Source organism: Tachypleus tridentatus, chromosome 12, assembly GCF_004210375.1.
Source record: "Tachypleus tridentatus isolate NWPU-2018 chromosome 12, ASM421037v1, whole genome shotgun sequence".
NCBI lineage: Eukaryota > Metazoa > Arthropoda > Merostomata > Xiphosura > Limulidae > Tachypleus > Tachypleus tridentatus.
In genome coordinates this window covers 93,201,122-93,219,791 of record NC_134836.1, presented here as the reverse complement: position 1 = coordinate 93,219,791, position 18,670 = coordinate 93,201,122, and the positions used below count along the sequence as shown (strand labels likewise).

The 18,670-nt window shown below is 34.8% G+C and overlaps 1 protein-coding gene across 9 annotated transcripts in view; it reads right to left on the bottom strand.

Annotated features, from left to right (window-relative positions):
- LOC143234017 (uncharacterized) overlaps nt 1-18,670 on the bottom strand; it is a 132,655-nt gene that overhangs the window by 26,611 nt on the left and 87,374 nt on the right. For 7 of the 9 annotated variants that reach the window (XM_076471014.1, XM_076471020.1, XM_076471021.1 and 4 more), the window contains exons 2-3: nt 17,637-17,799; nt 4,673-4,870 (exon numbers count right to left, since the gene is read on the bottom strand). In XM_076471014.1, the coding sequence (XP_076327129.1) occupies nt 4,673-4,870; nt 17,637-17,799 (361 nt within the window). The remainder of the gene's footprint in view (nt 1-4,672; nt 4,871-17,636; nt 17,800-18,670) is intronic. The other 2 variants (XM_076471015.1, XM_076471019.1) reach the window with 2 other exon arrangements.

The window sequence follows — 18,670 nt, the reverse complement described above, 5'->3', positions numbered from 1 at the left end:
CTATATGACGTAAGCTGGCAGTTTCTAAAAAGTCAAATCAACGTAATAGCATTTGTACTGAATGCATGAGAAGTTTAGATCACGATGGGGTAGTAGCAAGCTATTTCTTCCCAATCACACAATCAACTATAATGGTCGCGTTAAGCTCTGGCTTCATTATGACAAACATAACAACAAGAGTTAAAGGCAGACAGATGGTGCGATCATTGTAAAGAATCAACATAAAAGGCAAGGGGAGGAGAGATGTTTTTGAATTTGCGATGTTTTCAGGCGTTGTTAAACGTTTGACTGACTTCAACTAAAGCTCCTCCCTTCCAATGGTTCAGAGGCTCAGTCTACTGGCTTAAAACGCTAAAAATCGGCTTTTGATACCCGCGGTGAGCACAGGACACAGTTTGTTGTGCACCCTTGCGAGTTATTAATTAATAAATAATTAATTGTAGAAACATGTAACATTATTTTACAAAGATATTGTGTCTTAAAATGTTAAGAAAATCTAGAGGGAGAATATTTGTTAGGCTTGAATAAAACTTTTGTTGTATTCTCAAGAAATGGATGTTTTTGAATGAAATAACTGATGTCCAGTATTAAGGTTAAATTAAATTGCACTAAGCCCACAAGGATACTTAAAGTGTTTAGATGTGAGATTGAATCTTAGTGCTGATTTTTCCGTTGTCACATAAAACAGAGAAATACTTCATACCGACTTTGGATACACAATTTATCAAAGTTTTCATAAGTTTGAAAGCTGTTTCCATAACAGTAACGAAAAGGTTCACGTTTTTAATTGCCTGTTTGACTACTGTTTATCATATTCCTAGTCATTCTGCCACGAGTTCCACTTTTTCGCCTCTGATACTCCGAACCGTCGAATGATGAATGAAGGTTCATAAAGCCCATCTATGTATACCTTAATCCTAATGTAGTCTCTACAAGCACGTGCACTCAGGGAACAAAACAAGTTGTACATGACTAGCTACTGCAGACTCGGTTGACCTGAAATCGATTTAAGCTTTCAGCATCTACCAAGTGCTTTAGGAGAACACTAGTTTCATCGCTCTTTTCCATCGGGAAAAGCACCAGTGCTCGTTTCGAGATGACCTGATAGGACCCTTGGTGTTAATAATCACATTTAACGGGATATCTCTTTTCCCTCTGCTTAAAAAGCCCTTTGTGGAGATTTCAGTTCTGTTTTGTAAATTAATAATGAAGACAGATTCATGAATGATAATCATTAACATCTCTCACATCTCAATTTTTTTAAAATTATCGACATCAAATATGATGAAACGAGTTCTATGTCTCTTTTAATAAACTTAGTCATAGTTTTTATATCCATTGTAGAAAATATAAGACTTAATTTAGAGATTACCCTCTAACAAGATACAAAAAATTGACGTAAGCGTGATTCAGGATTGAATAATCGTCTCAAATCGCTCAGTTACAGGGAATAAAATACGAAATAATATCATCAGATATCATGAAAACCAAACATAAACTGATCAATTATTCTTTTCTCTAGGATAAATCTACGTATAAAATTGTATCTCACTGAATTTGACTATATTTCTAACAAAGCATAGAGAAGGAAACGGACATGACTCATTTTTATTCTCTGTTTAGGAGTTAACTTCACGTTAAAATCATCATATAGTAAGTCAGGCTGAAAGAGACTAGGAAAGTGTTATTTAAAGATGGTTTCTTAAAATATACATACTTTCCATTAGTGAACGAAAACTATGTTAGTCGACTCTAGGAGAATGTAGACCAATGTTCCTTCTCTATTAAAAACATCAGTTATATCGAGCTTTAAGAATTACAATGTGACACCTGATTTGAATAATTTGTATTCCAAAAGGAAGACATTTGATAGAAGTTTAATGCAAATAACTGTTAGTCAACAACCTACTAAAAACCATATGTACGATAACATCTAATGATATTTAACTCCACTGAGGACATCATAAGCGAGGGGGAGAATTTTGAATAGGGTCATTATCATCACAGTTACAGGTCATTAAGAAATGGATTAGAATTTCGTTTCTTCTTTGCGGTATTTTTTCTTGTTGTTGTACCACATGAATACAAGTGTTCCTCATAGAGCAAGAAGAAAGAAGACCATTCACTATATATCCATCGCTATATATATTTATCTGTGATGCGTTTGTGAAATTACTAGATGACTTTAAGCTGATCCTTATTCCACCTACGACGTTTCTTTATTTTAGAAAATAACGTACATGTGTGTGTGACATATTTCGGTGTTACCTTCAAGACATCAACTTTTTGGTGACTTTATATCGCTAAGAAGGAGAACTGTAGGAATGATCATTTTTCGATTAATAAACGTTTGTTGAAGTCACAGAAATCTGAACACCAGCTGTACGTTTACAGTCACTTTCTTGAAATGAACTAACCAGCTCTTCGGGCGGCTGGTATTAACAATTTTACTGATAAAGCAGAGAACAACGTTTCGACCTTCTCTGCTTTATTATTAAGTGTTAATACCCATACCAACCGTCTGAGATATATTTTTACTTCAAGTGGGTTTCTTGTTATTGTCCTGTTCATCCATCCATCAACTGAGATTTAGATCTTGAAGACCTGTGAGGGTCTGGTTCAAATTGACCACTTCCTTCCTCTTTTTGATTTAATGTCTTTATTATTATAGTTTATATTTGTTAAGTTGTTAGCTTATTTATTGTCTTCTTTTCAGGACCATGTCCATTTGTTTTATATAATTTCTCTCGTGTTTATCATGCAGGCTTATTTTCTTTCTTGTGTTGTTGCGTCTAGCGTTTTATGTGTTGTAGAACTCATGGGTTGTGTATAGAATTAAAGGATATGAATTACTGCTTTGTTATGTTTATTATTAGTGTGATGCTGTCTTCTTGTGAGTTTTGATACTGTGTTATAAAGTCATAAAAAGTATTTTTGACAGCCTCAGTGACAAAGTTTGATGTTTGTTCTTGTGTTTTTGTGTTATATTGACTGTGGTTGGTGTGTTTGTTTATGCATTTCGCTATCCTGTACGTATCTGCATAGATTTGTGTTTTCGGTTTGTTGTGGTGTTGGTAACAGTGTTATTTCTGTACTGTACCATATGTTCGTTTGGCTTACGCTAGTTTATGCATTTAAAATGCGCGTTTTGATGTCCTTATACCTAGGACATCCTTTGTAGTTTCTTGTGTGTTGCTGCTAGCAGTTGCAATAGTGGGGCTGTGGGCTGGTTTCAGGGCATTCTGAGTTACAATGCTCTCCTTGCAGTCTACGCAGCAAGCGAGTGTTTAACGGGCTGCCCGAACTGTTGGTAGTTGTAACCGTGGGTCACAGCTATCGCCAGAATTTTAGGGTTCTCTACTATATAGTTTTAATACTAGACAATGATACCTGTTCAATAAATTATTCGTTCCTTCTTGAAGTTTTGACACAAAGTTACATCAGAGGTATTTTGTCCTATAATGTGTCAAAGCAACGTATGTTTAACATTTCGAAACAATTACTTATTTGAAACCTAGAGAGTAACGCGTTGAAAATGAAACCACTTTTTCATTTTTATATGTCTTGTAATATATCGGAAGATAGTCTATGTGACTTATGTTACAGTTATATTTAACTTATATATAAAAGTCTCATGCCTTTCTTGCTTATGAACAATAGCGATAACGCTCTTTTACTTTATATAGAGAATAAGTTGTACTTTATAACAACGAACTGCATACACTAATTCAGTGGCGTGTTGTCGTACATGCAACATCTTTGGTACATATATATATATATATATAAATTATTAAAGACGAATTCTCAACTACTCAACAGTATTTTATACCCAGGGTGAATGCAGTTGGAGGAATACGACACACTCCTTTCTTATAAGGTTGTTTGTACAGAGATTATTAGGTAGTACACAGCCGTAATGTACAATATTTCGAAGTGAAGTGCTTTCAATGTTCGATATGGTCACGAAAGAGAACCTTTCGATTAAAAAAAAACAAAAGCGAAAAACAAACACAAAGATGAGGCTTGGCACACATCTTCATACTGTTAATAAAACAAGAAACAATGGTTTGAAAAGAGGAAGGCTTAAAAGCCAGAAGAATTCTGGCATACCTAGAAATGATGGCGAGTTTCATAAAAATGTGATGAAGAATCTGAAGTCACAGCAGTCCTACCACATGCTTGTCAAGTGAAGAAACTGAAGTCACAGCACTCTTACCACATGCTTGTCAAGTGAAGAAACTGAAGTCACAGCAGTCCTACCACATGATTGTCAAGTGAAGAAACTGATGTCACAGTAGTCCTACCACATGCTTGTCAAGTCCCCCGATGTAGTTGCGATTGATCTTTCTACTTATTTTGTACTTAGATGTCTAAACACAGTGAACAATCAGTGAAAAGTTTGTTAAGATGTGTGGTCTAACATTAAGTCTTTTGCAGCATCTTGTCTTCAAAGTCACCAGGTGGAGTGTTTTCAAGGATGGAAATGTAGTTTTAAGAACAGCTCTGAACCTGGAACATTGTTCTCATAGTGTAATTAATCAACAATACCTTAATTGCTATATTGCTGAGTAATAATTAACTAAGTTTTTGAGAACTACCTCTTAATCAGCTGGACAATTATATTACTTGTTTATGAAAACAAAGGTACATAATATAATTTTTTTTCCCTTACCTATTGATAGAACTAACGCTGGGTATGTTATCTTGGTCACAAACCCCATCAGTTAGGAGGCGTTCCCGGATCTCCCAGGCAAACATGGTGGGGTTTTCTTTCTTATAAGCAGCTATCGCATCAACCACCTTGGGAGTCGCCACTTTAGGCTTACTTCCACCAATGACACCAGGTTTTATAGACCCCGTTTCATAAAATCTACCGCAAAATGTCAAAGAGACTAATTCAGTGCCAAAATTATAGATATAATTCGTTTTATTAAAAAAATAAATCTTAAACGCTAACGCCAACTAAAAATTATTTAAACACATCTGGCTTAACCATACTTAACCATATTTTATAAAAAATAGCGTGTATAATATGATATCAAATCTAGCGCCAACAAAGGCTCTATAAGAACAACATACAAAGTCTCTTCACATTCCATGAACAATATCATATTTTAACTCATGAAACATGAAAACGTTGTACCGCTGATACTACGACATCATAAAATGTTTCTAGTTTAGTAAGTATTGAATACAAAATACTGCAGGAATGAAAACAGAACACTATTCGAGAAGGCCATTTTTGAAATAAAAGTGCATAAATATAAGAATAATTAAAACCTTAAGATATTATAAATAATGTTTATAAAGTTAAGATTCTAGCAAAGAATCTCAACAAAATAGTTCACCTTTATTGTTTGTTTGTTTTTGAATTTTGCGCAAAGCTACACGAGGGCTATCTGCGCTCGCCGTCCCTAATGCAGTAGTGTAAGACTAGAGGGAAGGTAGCTAGTCATAATCGCCCACCGCCAATTCTAGAGCAACTTTTTACCAACGAATAGTGGGATTAACATTCACATTAAAATGCTCCCACGGCTGAGAAGGCGAGCATGTTTGATGTGACGGGGAATCACAACGAACTGCATACGGTAACTCAGGGCCTTCGTCTTTATTTCTGAGTTAAGTATAATCTCTCAAAGGTAATATTGTTTAAACTATAAATGTATAAAAACGAAGCTAATTCTTTGCACAAAGTATTGATAACCATGACGACGAACGCTGACACCATGTAAATAGTGTTAGCAACCACGACAGTAAAAGATAACTCTTTACACATAGTGTTAACAGCTGTAACAAAGAAAGATAGACATAAAATTGAAAACTAACGCTATGTTACAACTTTTCTTAATACCTCAACACGTGTCCTAAAAACAAGAGAGAAACAATTAACATTAAAACCCTTGGGGATGAGGGTTCAAACTTCCAACCCTCAGCTTGTGAGGGGAGTGCCCCTAACCACTTAGCCGTGCCGGGCCAGTTGATATAATAAATAGCGTAGTCTTAAAACATTGTTTCACCTAATTCTTAAATATTTACGTTTATAACTTGAACTTTTTAAATTTAGAGCTAGCTTATTATTTGGTTAGTTATTACTTTAATTTGTTATTAATAACGAATGTTTCATTGAATTGGCAATATACTAATCCGAAAACAATGGTGGTCGTAAAATAACTATTACTGATTATTTATAATACCTTGTGGTTAAATTGTTTTATATTAGAGACGTATAAAGTTTCATTTTCGTTTCTTGGATGTTACAATCAGTTTATTTAAGTAGAGAAAAACTCATGACCTGCAATAAATGTGAGAGCAAGTAATCTTAGAAAAGTATTTAATTGGAATGTTACAAGAAAAAAATCCAAAAGTAAACCATAATAGTTAAGAGCACAATGAATTCTATGGTCTACCACGCCAACATCCCACTAGTGTCGACTTTCATATAACGCAGTAGAAATGGTCTAAATTACAGCTAAGTTCTTTATAGAATCTTCTCACTAAGATAAATTTATATCAGTGTACTACTTGATCATGTCTATATAATTCAATATCATAGGTAAATATCTACATTGATACACTATATCATTTATAGAGTATATTCAATAAAATGCATGTATCTGTACTTCAAAGCGCCACTAAACATTGTGTTTATATGGATCAGTAAAACACTTACACGTCTACATTAATGAGTCATTGTTATTTATGTATGATTAACGAGTCATGAAAAAGACAGCGATTTGTTACTTGTTTTTTCTTGCATAGGTTGATGAAACACAGCAAAGTTTACAGGTGCCTGAATTGTATAATGTTATTAATACACAACATTATGTTTACAGAAAACACTGCTAGTATTTGTATGGAAGTTTACGAGACAGGGAAAGTTAGACACATCAACACATGATTGGTATAATACAAAAATGTCGTGACAGACCGGTCTTCCTTTATAACTCTAGCTGATCAACACATTCAAACTGAGAAATCAACTCTAAGAAATATGTAATTAATTCGGATATTTACGAACAAAAATACCGTGAAAATACACTTTATTGTATAAAAATATCTGTAAAAATTCAATTTCACAATAAAGTAATCCCATTCAATGCCAATTAAAGTTTCAAGTCGAATATAACGTTTACAATTAAATCGTTTATCGCAGAAAAAAAAATCAAAGTTCGTATCTGTATGATTTCACTGTTTTATTTATATTTCGTCTAAAGTTTTTGTTGATGAACAAACTAAGGCGTAGTTTGAAACTGGTGATTGGACAATGTGTTTTATCGTCTAGAGATTTGCACCTTCTCTTGTCTCTTATAATCAACATGCTACTTACCTAATTAATTAATCCGTTAAAAGAGGAAGCGGGGACATTAGTATCAATTCTCCTCTTTGGATACAAAGCCTCTAATTGTGTATCGCTTGGAGACAAAGACGTTTCTCAGACGAAAGAGTACTGATGTAATGTTGAACACTCTCGGTGACATCAAAGACCACCTTATTCCTATACATTTACACGTTCTTCTAAACGTAAGGCGCCTTGGATCTTGACTTAAATCCCAGTTATTTTTAAGCTGCTTGGGAGACATACACACACACACTCTTTGTTCTGGTTAGGTTCGTGTTCTCTTTACTCTTTCTTCTTCCACCCGTTAATAACTGCCATTCCGACCCCCCCCGAACCCCACTCGTTTCTCAGAAGCAAGTACATGGACTAGGTTAATTGAAAATAACATAGTGGATAACTCATAGTGTAGATCTGTCATTCTCAAAACTATTTGAAATAAGAAATGTATGGCTACAGTCCAGCACGAAACACATGACAAACAATAGCGACACGGTGTTAACCCTGTTGATTCTGATTTAACAGTTTCGGATGTCCGTATTACACATGGACATTACTTTAAACTTTATGTTCTACATACACAAAACATTCAAAGTACATGAAGAATACAGTTTTACTAGAAAAGATAGACATATATATACTATTATTAAAATACACACGCATTAATATACAAACGCCATTTTCTTATTTTTAGTAGTTCCGGAGTTATAGATCTACATTAATTGTGATATTAAACAAATATTTTATCCTCAGATTTTAAAACACTTTGTCAATTTAAAGAGAAAACCACGTTGTATAAGCAAAGAATCAACAATACTTATAGATTATCATATAAAATAAATTGATTAAAATGTTACTGTTACATACTGCATTTGCCTGTTTGACATAATACCAAATATTTTAACAAACTGGTCATACGTTCCTGAGCAAATATATCTTGTTGCACAATGGTTTATTTTCAGATAAGAATTGCCCAGAAAAACAGAAACAAACGTCCCTAGACTTGAGTTGAAACACCCTTTTTAGTGAGAATAATGATAGAAAAACGGTAATAGGCCCGGCATGTCCAAGCGTGTTAAGGTGTGCGACTCATAATTTGAGGGTCGCGGGTTCGCATCCCCGTCGCACCAAACATGCTCGCCCTTTCAGCCGTGGGGGCGTTATAATGTTACTGTCAATCCCACTATTCGTTGGTAAAATAGTAGCCCAACAGTTGGCGGTGGGTGGTGATGACTAGCTGCCTTCCCTTTAGTCTTACACTACTAAATTATGGACGGCTAGCACAGATAGCCCTCGAGTAGCTTTGTGCGAAATTCAAAAACAAAACAAGAAACGGTAATACGAGTAAGTCATTCTCATTAACAGTATACTCGTATCATTGGTTTTGAATGAATACTTTATATTTTGATAAACTTTTCTTTATGAAAGAAATATTTAATCCGTAAGATTAATGTGAGAAGCTTTGTTTATAAGTAGTGAACGAATTAAAACTAAACGTTATTTACATAAACGGAAATTTGAACAATGAGCTCATCATGGGAACGTTTCATTGTTTATTTGAAGGTTGTGTGGTTTCCATTGCACAATTTTACTATCCAAATATTAGTACAAAATTGGTGAAGACAATAAACCAATACCCAAACATTCTGGTGAATTGAAAGGTCAAGATATTTCCCGTTTACGTTCTATGCAAATTAATTCTTTCGAATAATATACACATTTCCAACGCTTATTTACCTCGTAGTGTGGGACTCGTTATCTCTAACGGCAGGTTCACGTTTTAATGTTGACCTACATTTCACCAGTGGAAGGCTAGCCTTTTTTTATACTTCCGTTTAACTTTTACTATTACTTAAAATTATTTGTTATTTAAAGAACTGGTTTTGTGGCTTTCACTGATCTTCATCTCTTCACTTAAAATAAATACAATTTAAATTTAAAACATAATCTTTAAAAAACACTTTAAAATTTATGAGTTTGTTTGTTTGTTTTTTAATTTCGCACAAAGCTGGTTTGGTTTTGGTTTTGGAATTTCGCACAAAGCTACTCGAGGGCTATCTGTGCTAGCCGTCCCTAATTTAGCAGTGTAAGACTAGAGGGAAGGCAGCTAGTCATCACCACCCATCGCCAACTCTTGGGCTACTCTTTTACCAACGAATAGTGGGATTGACCGTCACATTATAATGCCCCCACGGCTGAAAGGGCGAGCATGTTTGGCGCGACCGGGATGCGAACCCGCGACCTTCAGATTACGAATTGCACGTCTTAACACGCTTGGCCATGCCGGGCCGTAAAATGTATAAGATCACAATTTAAAGTTACGGAAAGATTTATAATCCACGATTAAAATCATAAAGATATAAATAAAAGAATTTAAATAATTATTTAAGCATCACCAAATTTACATTGCACAAAAGCGTAAAACTATTTAAAGAAGCGCAATCCAGGGATTCTGTTTAAAGAAAACATCTAATGTTTGTAATTTCAATGAATTAAAATATATGATTTCTAATTATTTTTTTAAATAAAATAATCCATTTTCTTTATGCTTTGAAGTTAAATGGTAATATTTTTATTTCCTCAGATAGGCCTGGCATGGCCTAGCGCGTTAAGGCGTGCGCTTCGTAATCTGAGGGTCGCGGGTTCGCACCCGAGTCGCGCCAAACATGCTCGCCCTCCCAGCCGTGGAGGCGTTATAATGTGACGGTCAATCCCACTTTTCGTTGGTAAAAGAGTAGCCCAAGAGTTGGCGGTGGGTGGTGATGACTAGCTGCCTTCCCTCTAGTCTTACACTGCTAAATTAGGGACGGCTAGCACAGATAGCCCTCGAGTAGCTTTGTGCGAAATTCAAAAACAAACAAACAAATTTCCTCAGATAAATTCTCTGGGCTATCTACTGTGCCCGTCGCAGTTAATCCAGCCCTGGATTTTATTATTATAAGTCTGTAAACTTACTGTTTTATCTTTGGTGAACAGGTGGAGTGAATCAGTACATGAAAAGATTTTTCAGTCAAAGAAATGGGGAGATTATTCGTATTGTCAAGCATATTTCATTCCAAATTAAGAAAATTGATAACTTATAATATTTATACTTTATAATAAGGTTACCGTTAAAACAACGGAACTTACGGCTACTCAAGGGACAATAAATTAGCAGTCGCTTTTATGAAAACATCTGCCTTATTAATAATAGTATTATGATGGCCCTTCACTAAATGCGTAACAAAACACAATCTCGCTGAAAAAGCATGACCAATATTATTGCTGCAAAAGTGGTTTTTACAGTTTTTTGCTTCTCTATAGGATGTTAACATTTGCCACACTGTTACTTTTTATACCACTGAAATGTAAAATATAACAAAATTAGAGAAGTTCATTTTGGTCCGGCATAGCCAAGTGGTTAAGGCACTCGACTCACTGTCTGAGGGTTGCCAGTTTGAATCCTCGTCGCACCAAACATGCTTGCCCTTTCAGCCGGTCAATCCCACTATTATTTGGTAAAAAGAGTAGCCCACGAATTGGCAGTGTGGTGATGACTAATTACTTTCCCTCTAGTCTTATACTGCTAATTTAGGGGCGGCTAGCGCAGATAGCCCTCGTATAATTTTGCGCGAAATTTAAACTATGCTTATTTAAATCGAACTTAAGGCATAAAAGATAAATGTTCTCACTCGATTTTTTTAGGGTTCGAAATATATTTATTTGTGTCGCTTCAATATTACAACATATTCTTTTTTTATTATTTTGATCATTCTGGAACGTAGATTTCTCAGTGTGAAATGACCTTAAAAATAAACGGCAACTTTTAAAGGTGCACAAGTGATGAATAGAATATGTTGTACGTAACATAATACTAGGTTGGTGAGACGAATTAGATATGCTTTCAAAATGGAAGTGCTTCCACCCGTCTGGAAAGTCAACATCTAAGACGTTGTTCTGCTATAAAATATCACATGCACACATAACATTGATAAACAGTGCTTATAGTGGTCTAGACAAAGACGCTATTATCTATGCATATCACAATAAAAACCAGACTCTAATTTTGTTTTGGATGTTTCTCTTCAGTGAGATTTCCTACATAACTGAGAGTTGGGCATATATTTATATCTCTAAATAACGATAGTTGCCAAGTAAGAAACCATTACGGGCTTGATTAATTAGTGGTTGGGAATAGTTTAGTTTGTTTGTTTTGAATTTCGCGGAAAGCTACTCAAGAGCTATCTGCGCTAGCCGTCCCTAATTTAGCAGTGTAAGAGTAGAGGGAAGACAGTTAGTCATTACCACCCACCGTCAACCGTTGAGCTACTCTTTTACCAACGAATAGTGGGATTGACCGAATTTATAATGCCCCCATGGCTGAGAGGGCGACCATGTTTGGTGTGACGGGGATTCAAACCCGCGACCTTCAGATTACAAGTCGAGTGTCTTAACCACCTGGCCATGCCAAGCTATGGATAGTCCGTGGTTGTATCATGTGTAAGCCTGCCTGGCCTGGAAGATAATGTTAATGCACGTACAGTGGAAGCTATTTGTAGTTACCGAAGCAAGAGATGACTATTATAGAGGCTTACTGCTTTCATTATACTCAATCTATTTATCATTCAGAGGAATAATCCAGTTTTATTGTAAGCTTTTTTATATTTTACGTATAAACTTATTGAACGTAATTATCTATATGTATATTATAGATAAATATCAAATACGAATGAACTGAAAAATGGGCCGTGATTTTCCTTTCTCACATTTTGCCTTATTTATTTATTTGTTTTATATATTCAACAGTCTCTAACATAGCCTCGCCGTTGAAATTAAAGACATTATTTACTTGTAAGTTTCAAATAGTAATTACACGTACAAGAAAATTGTGATCCCTATTGCAAATCTATATACACACAGTACAAAATTTCGCGAAGCTGGCGTTTGCGCATCGCGAAATAAAAAGCGTTTTACAGTATCATATAAGTAATAATTCCATTTAGTATGATGTATACGCTTCACGAAAAAAAAAAGATGTATTTGAATAATTTGTACACTTATTTACAGCGATAAGATTTTAAAAACTGATGAATTTTCTGTCTTCTTAATTCTATCACGTAACCAAAGTTTAGCGATGACAAATATAATGAACATGCACTCAAAAGCACGTCGATACAGAACAAAATAACAAGATAAGGGAGAGAGAGGCTTCTGTATAACTATTGGCTGGAAAAAAACAAAACCTCAAAAATCTGTTCTACTGCATTCATAATTCTGTTAACGAAATGGAGCAAGTAATACGGGGCATTTTCTTTGGGCTTTTACCAGGCCTTAAACACTTTTCATGGGCTCTGAACAGTCTCTCCAACACATGTAGTCATATAATACTGTTTACCACATTGACAATTTCTTCTCAAGAAGAGACTTTCACGATAGAGGGACGTCAGGTAAAACCTTCAAAATCCAGATTATTTGCCAGACTGTTACTAGAGGGATATTCTACGGTTTTGGAGTGATGCAATGTTCGTTTTTTAACCCTACCACTATCACTATTTTCTTTTCGCTGTTTATATCATCGTAACTTATCGACCTTCACAACAATGTTGCCAGTTTCAACGATATAGCTTGTTTTGGTCACAGTGACGCGTATTTTACAAGCATCTGTAATAACACGTAGCTTAACAATTAGGCCCGGCACGGCCAAGTGTGTTAAGGCGTTCGACTCGTAATCCGAGGGTCGCGGGTTCGAATCGCGGTCGCACCAAACATACTCGCCCTTTCAGCCGTGGGGGCGTTATAATGTGACGGTCAATCCCACTATTCGTTGGTAAAAGAGTAGCCCAAGAGTTGGCGTTGGGTGGTTATGATTAGCTGCCTTCCCTCTAGTCTTACACTGCTAAATTAGGGACGGCTAGCGCAGATAGCCCTCGAGTAGCTTTATGCGAAATTCAAAAACAAAACAAACAAAAAAAAACAACAACGATTGATGCAAAAAAAAGTACTCTTCCCGTGGCTCTCTGCACTCAGGATAAGTACTTGCTAAACTAAAACGTTTCTTTCCCGTGGCTCTCTGTACTCAGGTTAAGTATTTGTTAAACTAAAACGTTTATTTCCCGTGGCTCTCTGCTTGCTAAATTAGCACTTGTTAAACTAAAAATGTTTCGTTCTACTCTTCTCCGTGTATCTGTGCAGACAGAATTAGCTTTTTTCAAATCAACAGTTCAAACAGTATTCTTCTTTGTGGTTAGCGTTCTGGAATTGGGATTTAATGTTGCAAAGTTTGTGTCTTCTCCCCCCCCCCAAGACAAACAAAAAGGAAATACACAAAAAGGTGCAAAAAAGCGTATTGACCAGAGAAATGAAATAATCAGTTTTATTCCAAGTCTAAATATTTATTTTTTGTTATAAAACAGAAACCCAAATTTTGAATAGCAACAACAATCACTGTAAAACTATGCTTATTTCTTATATACCATGGCATTCACATTGCTGTAATTATTGTATGATCTGTAAAATACAAGGACTACTTCTGTTTGTACTTAGAAGTGGTTATTTGTTAAATTATCTCTGATGCCTTATTTTTAAAGGAAAAGTACCTTCCACACTGTCCCCCTGGACAGAGGTAAGTCTTACAAGGCTAAAATCAGGGGTTTGATTTCCCTCCGTGGACACAACAGTTAGCCCGACATGGCTTTATTAAAAGAAAAAAGACACACATACCTTCCACACTAGATGGCAGCAGCTTAGCGGTCTACACTGACAATGTAAAAGTGTTGTTTCCTATTTGCAAATGTAACTTCAAGCTAATTTCAAATTCTGTTGGATGAAGTAAGCAAACCTTTTCATTACAAAACGAGACACATAAATGCTGCGATCCATCCAGCTGGGACAGCGTTAAATCTACAGTTTTACATCGCTAAAGTCAGGGATTTTATTCTCCTCAGTAGGCACTCCAGATAGCCCTATGTGGCTTTGTATAAGAAGAAAAAAAACAAAACAAAAACGACACCCACACCCATCAGCAATCACGATATGAAAAGCTACTAACATTATTTTTGTAGATGTGTGTATTTTATTTCTGTGGATAAGAATTGAATTTTAATAAAAGAGAGTGAAAAACTGAGGGGGAACCTTTTTATTTCTCGGTTGATTTCGATGATCATGGTTTATTTGAATTGTGTCACATAGCTCCATGACATAACATTTTGATTTTATTTTTGTAAGGAAAACAGTTGTTTCTGTAAAAAATGTAATTTTTTTAGGGAAAAATGTTCAAAAGAACTGATGAAAATGTTTTAATTTTTTGTCTTTGTTTTTTTTTAATAAAGTACAAAGCTACACAATGGACTACCTGTGTTCTGCCCACCACGGATATCCGAAATCCGCTTTTCAGCGGTAAAAGCTCACAGACTTCTCTCTGTACCACTGGAGGATTTGTGTTTTTGGCGAAACTTGAACCAATAAAGTAGTCTTAATTTTTTTGTATTTGTTTACAAACTGATAAAAAAATAGAATTTTAAAATGTAATATTAGTGTTAGGGATAACATAATTTTTTAAATTGAAAGAGATACAAACATAGAAAAGGGGAATTTTCTAGTTTTCCACGATGTTTTTCTTCAGACAAATTCACCAGAACTCTTGCATGCTCTATCACTGGGATCTCCAAACATGCTCGCCCCTTCAGCCGCCTGAGCGTTAGAAAGTTACAGTCAATCCCACTATTCGTTGGTAAAAGAGTAGCCCAAGAGTTGACAGTGGATGGGGATGACTATCTGCCTTCCCTCTAGTCTTATACTGCTAAATTAAGGACAGCTAGCGCAGATAGCCCTTGAGTAGCTTTTCTCGAAATTCAAAACAAACCAAATTATATACTTGGGAACTTTTCGTTACTATATATACATACATACCTTTTTACCAGCATTTTAGAAGTTTATTCGTTGCTGTCGATTTATTTTTTTAGAACGAGGAAAAAACTAAAGTCCTGCTTCTAAGGCGAATATTTAAACAAGAAAGTCTTTAAGTGTTGTCCGTCACATCTCGAAGTCAGTTTCGCCGAATAGTTTACCATTACTTCTTGGTAGGGAATTACAGTTTATCTTTCTTCTTTCCAAGATCTTACGCTACTGTTTCCGTGTACTTTCGTGATATGTAATTTAAGGTTGATCATGCGTGGAGTTATACATCGACAGAAATAGTTGTAATCGAGAAACGCTCTCGACGTGTAAACTTTCGTTACAAAATGCATTTTGAGCGCTACCGTGTGAATTATTCATATGGCAACACGTGCTTTTCCATAACGTTCACACGTAATGTATTTAATGACGTATGAGCAGTAATATAAGCTCAGCAATGTGAACTGTCGTGCCGTTTATAAAAGAAAAAATGTATAAAACAAAATGAAAAAAAAGTTACAGGTTGTGGACAAAAAATGTCCCTCCTCCTGCAAATTTTGTTAATTTGTTATATGTTATATTAGATAACACCATGTTTTTAGAACGCACTCCACGAGTGGTAATTTTAATAAGATCTAAGAAACTATAGCAGGTGCACAGCTTTTTATGAGAAGGGCTCGGCATGGCCAGGTGGTTAAGGTACTCTACTCGTAATCCGAGGGTCGCGGGTTCGAATTACCGTTACACCATCATGCTCGTTCTTTCATTCGTGAAGGCATTACAATGTTGCAGTCAATTCTACTATTTGTTGACAAAGAGTAGCCCAAGAGTTAGCGGTGGGTGGCGATGACTAGCTGCCTTCCCTTTCAATGCTAAATGAGGGATGGCTAGCGCAGATAGCCCTCGTGTAGCTTTGTGTAAAATTCAAATCAAATCAAACCAATTTAGATTTAACTGGATTAGTGAAATTTTAATATACTGATAGATTCTGATAAAGCTGTAAGAGTGAAATATAAAGTAATAAAGTTACATTTCGGAGATACAAATCGTAATTTTATTTACGTTTATAAGCAAACGTGATTTTGTTTCATTCCACCAGTAAATCTAGGTGTACAATAAAAATACTTAATTTTGATTCCATGAGGACTAAAGTCTAAACAAACTGACAGTGTTGTGTGTTTCTTATGTTCCCTTTGCTTGTTATTCATTACAAAGCTACCCAATGTACTGTGCCTACCACGTGTATCGAAACCCAGTTTTTAGTTTAGTATGTTTTAAGACTTACCACTGAGCTACTGTTAAGAAACAACACTATATTTCCTCTTCGGCCTAAATTTGCTTATTAGAAGTTTGACTGAAGAAAAGAAATTAAAATGTCGAAACTTAAATCCAAATAAAATTATTCTCAAATAATGGATCTAAACTTTATTTTCGATTATTGTACACGATTTTGCGTATGTGCTTACAATAGTTTCTACCTTCATGTCAATTCTAAAACTAAATACCCGAATTTAAAAGAAATCTCCATTTTAGTATAAAGAGCTTATAAAGACATATGTATGTAAATTTCATTGTTTTTGCCAATTTATATAACGATCTGATAAGCAAAGTAAATCTCTAATTCTTATGTTTAGCAGCCACTTTTTAATATCAGTACTTCTTAAATCCATTTACTGTTTTAACTTTTTATCATTCTAATACACAAAACATTTAAGAATAACATATATCCTTTTCTCTTACCAATAAGAAAACAAAAGCAACAAATGACAAAAAGTCCATAAAACACTTCAATCATGTCCAATAATAATTAAATATTAAATTTGGTTGCAATAGTAATTAAATATCCAAATCAATATTGTGAAAATAACGTTAGATCTCAGGTTATATATCAATTAAACTCTGGAGTGAGTTAGTATATGAATGTTGAATATTATATTCATGTCAAGTAGAATTTTAATACTTTAACACTTAAATTTTAGGTAACAACAGAGTTAAAACTAAATATTGCTCATGTTAGAGAGTACGTTAACATTTAAACTTAAATAAGGCCCAGCTATTCTTAAACACTCAAACTTTGGTCTGATAGTGTTAGAATTCTTATTCCCGGGCGAAATAATAATTGATTTAGGGCTAGATATTACAGTGTTTCTCAGGCGATATAGTATTCAAATACCTAATTCCGGGTGAGATAGCGTTTCGATTCAATTTGGTTCAAGTATATTTTATTTTTTATCCTTAAGGTGATTAGTGTTTGGCCATTTTATCTCTGGCCATATAGTCTTTGAGCCCTTTGATCGCTTAATTATGAAATTCACGTTTGTTTGTGTTTTTTTGTTCTCATCAACTGTTTGGCTCGTCTGTGATCACTTTAGTAAATTTCAAAATAGGTTTATTGTTAAAAAATTAGGTGAACAAGAAAACCACCTACCTGCCTAAAATTTTTGACACACACCCATGAGATACTCTCAACTGTCTGCTGATGTCACAGGGCCGCACCCCTTGTTGAGCCATTTCAACTATCCTTTGTCGGACAATGTCAGGTAAAGGACGACCATTCACAAAATGTCCACCTAGCTGGTTCACCCCTCCACCTAAAATGATATAAAATCAATTACTAAGTACGTGTATTACCATATAAACAACATGTATATAAATTTACATGTAATATACGTACAGGGTAAACAAACATTAATAAGAATAATATAAGTACTATACCCGTAACATACAGTTTCATGATACATAATATACAGTGAATAGACAAAGTTGATGGGTCTCTGGAAAGGGTTTCTTTAGGATGTGATGGATGCAGTTAATTCAAAGGAGTATAAGTAAAAAGCTTTATCAATATTTTAATGCTAAACACTGGCTTCGAATTGTTTATTTTTAAAGGTTTATTTTATTGTATAGGATAGCCTAGATGGAACAACGAAGGTTACTTATTGTATTTTAGTGTTATGTTCATAGTTGGAAAATGTTTCTGATAAAAAAGAATATTAATTGAAAATATTCGAGCTGTATGAAATGACTTGCAATGCCGTCTTTTAAAGTTCTATCGCTATACGGGTATAAATACAACGAAATACTACTTTGATCAATAACAGCGCAGATATAGTAGTGGCTAAAGTACGTCACAGACACAAGTTCCGCTCATCAATACATGACGGACCTGCTGTAGCTTTATAGTGCTGATATATGAATTAAATTACAAAACTGATGCTTACATACGTATATATAAGACTACATATTGAATAGGGAGTTATATAAGATAAAAGAGTGTAGCTTACAACCTTCAATATAAACTTCTTTAAGAGATGCTTCATTACTGAAGTAATTCAACCACAAAAACGAATGTAATCTATACTATAAACAAGACAAAGGTAGCAATTACTTTTATTAGTTCTCCAGTAAATGCACTTTTAACAAAAGTTAACAGTCAAATATATGTTATAAGAAGATTAAATC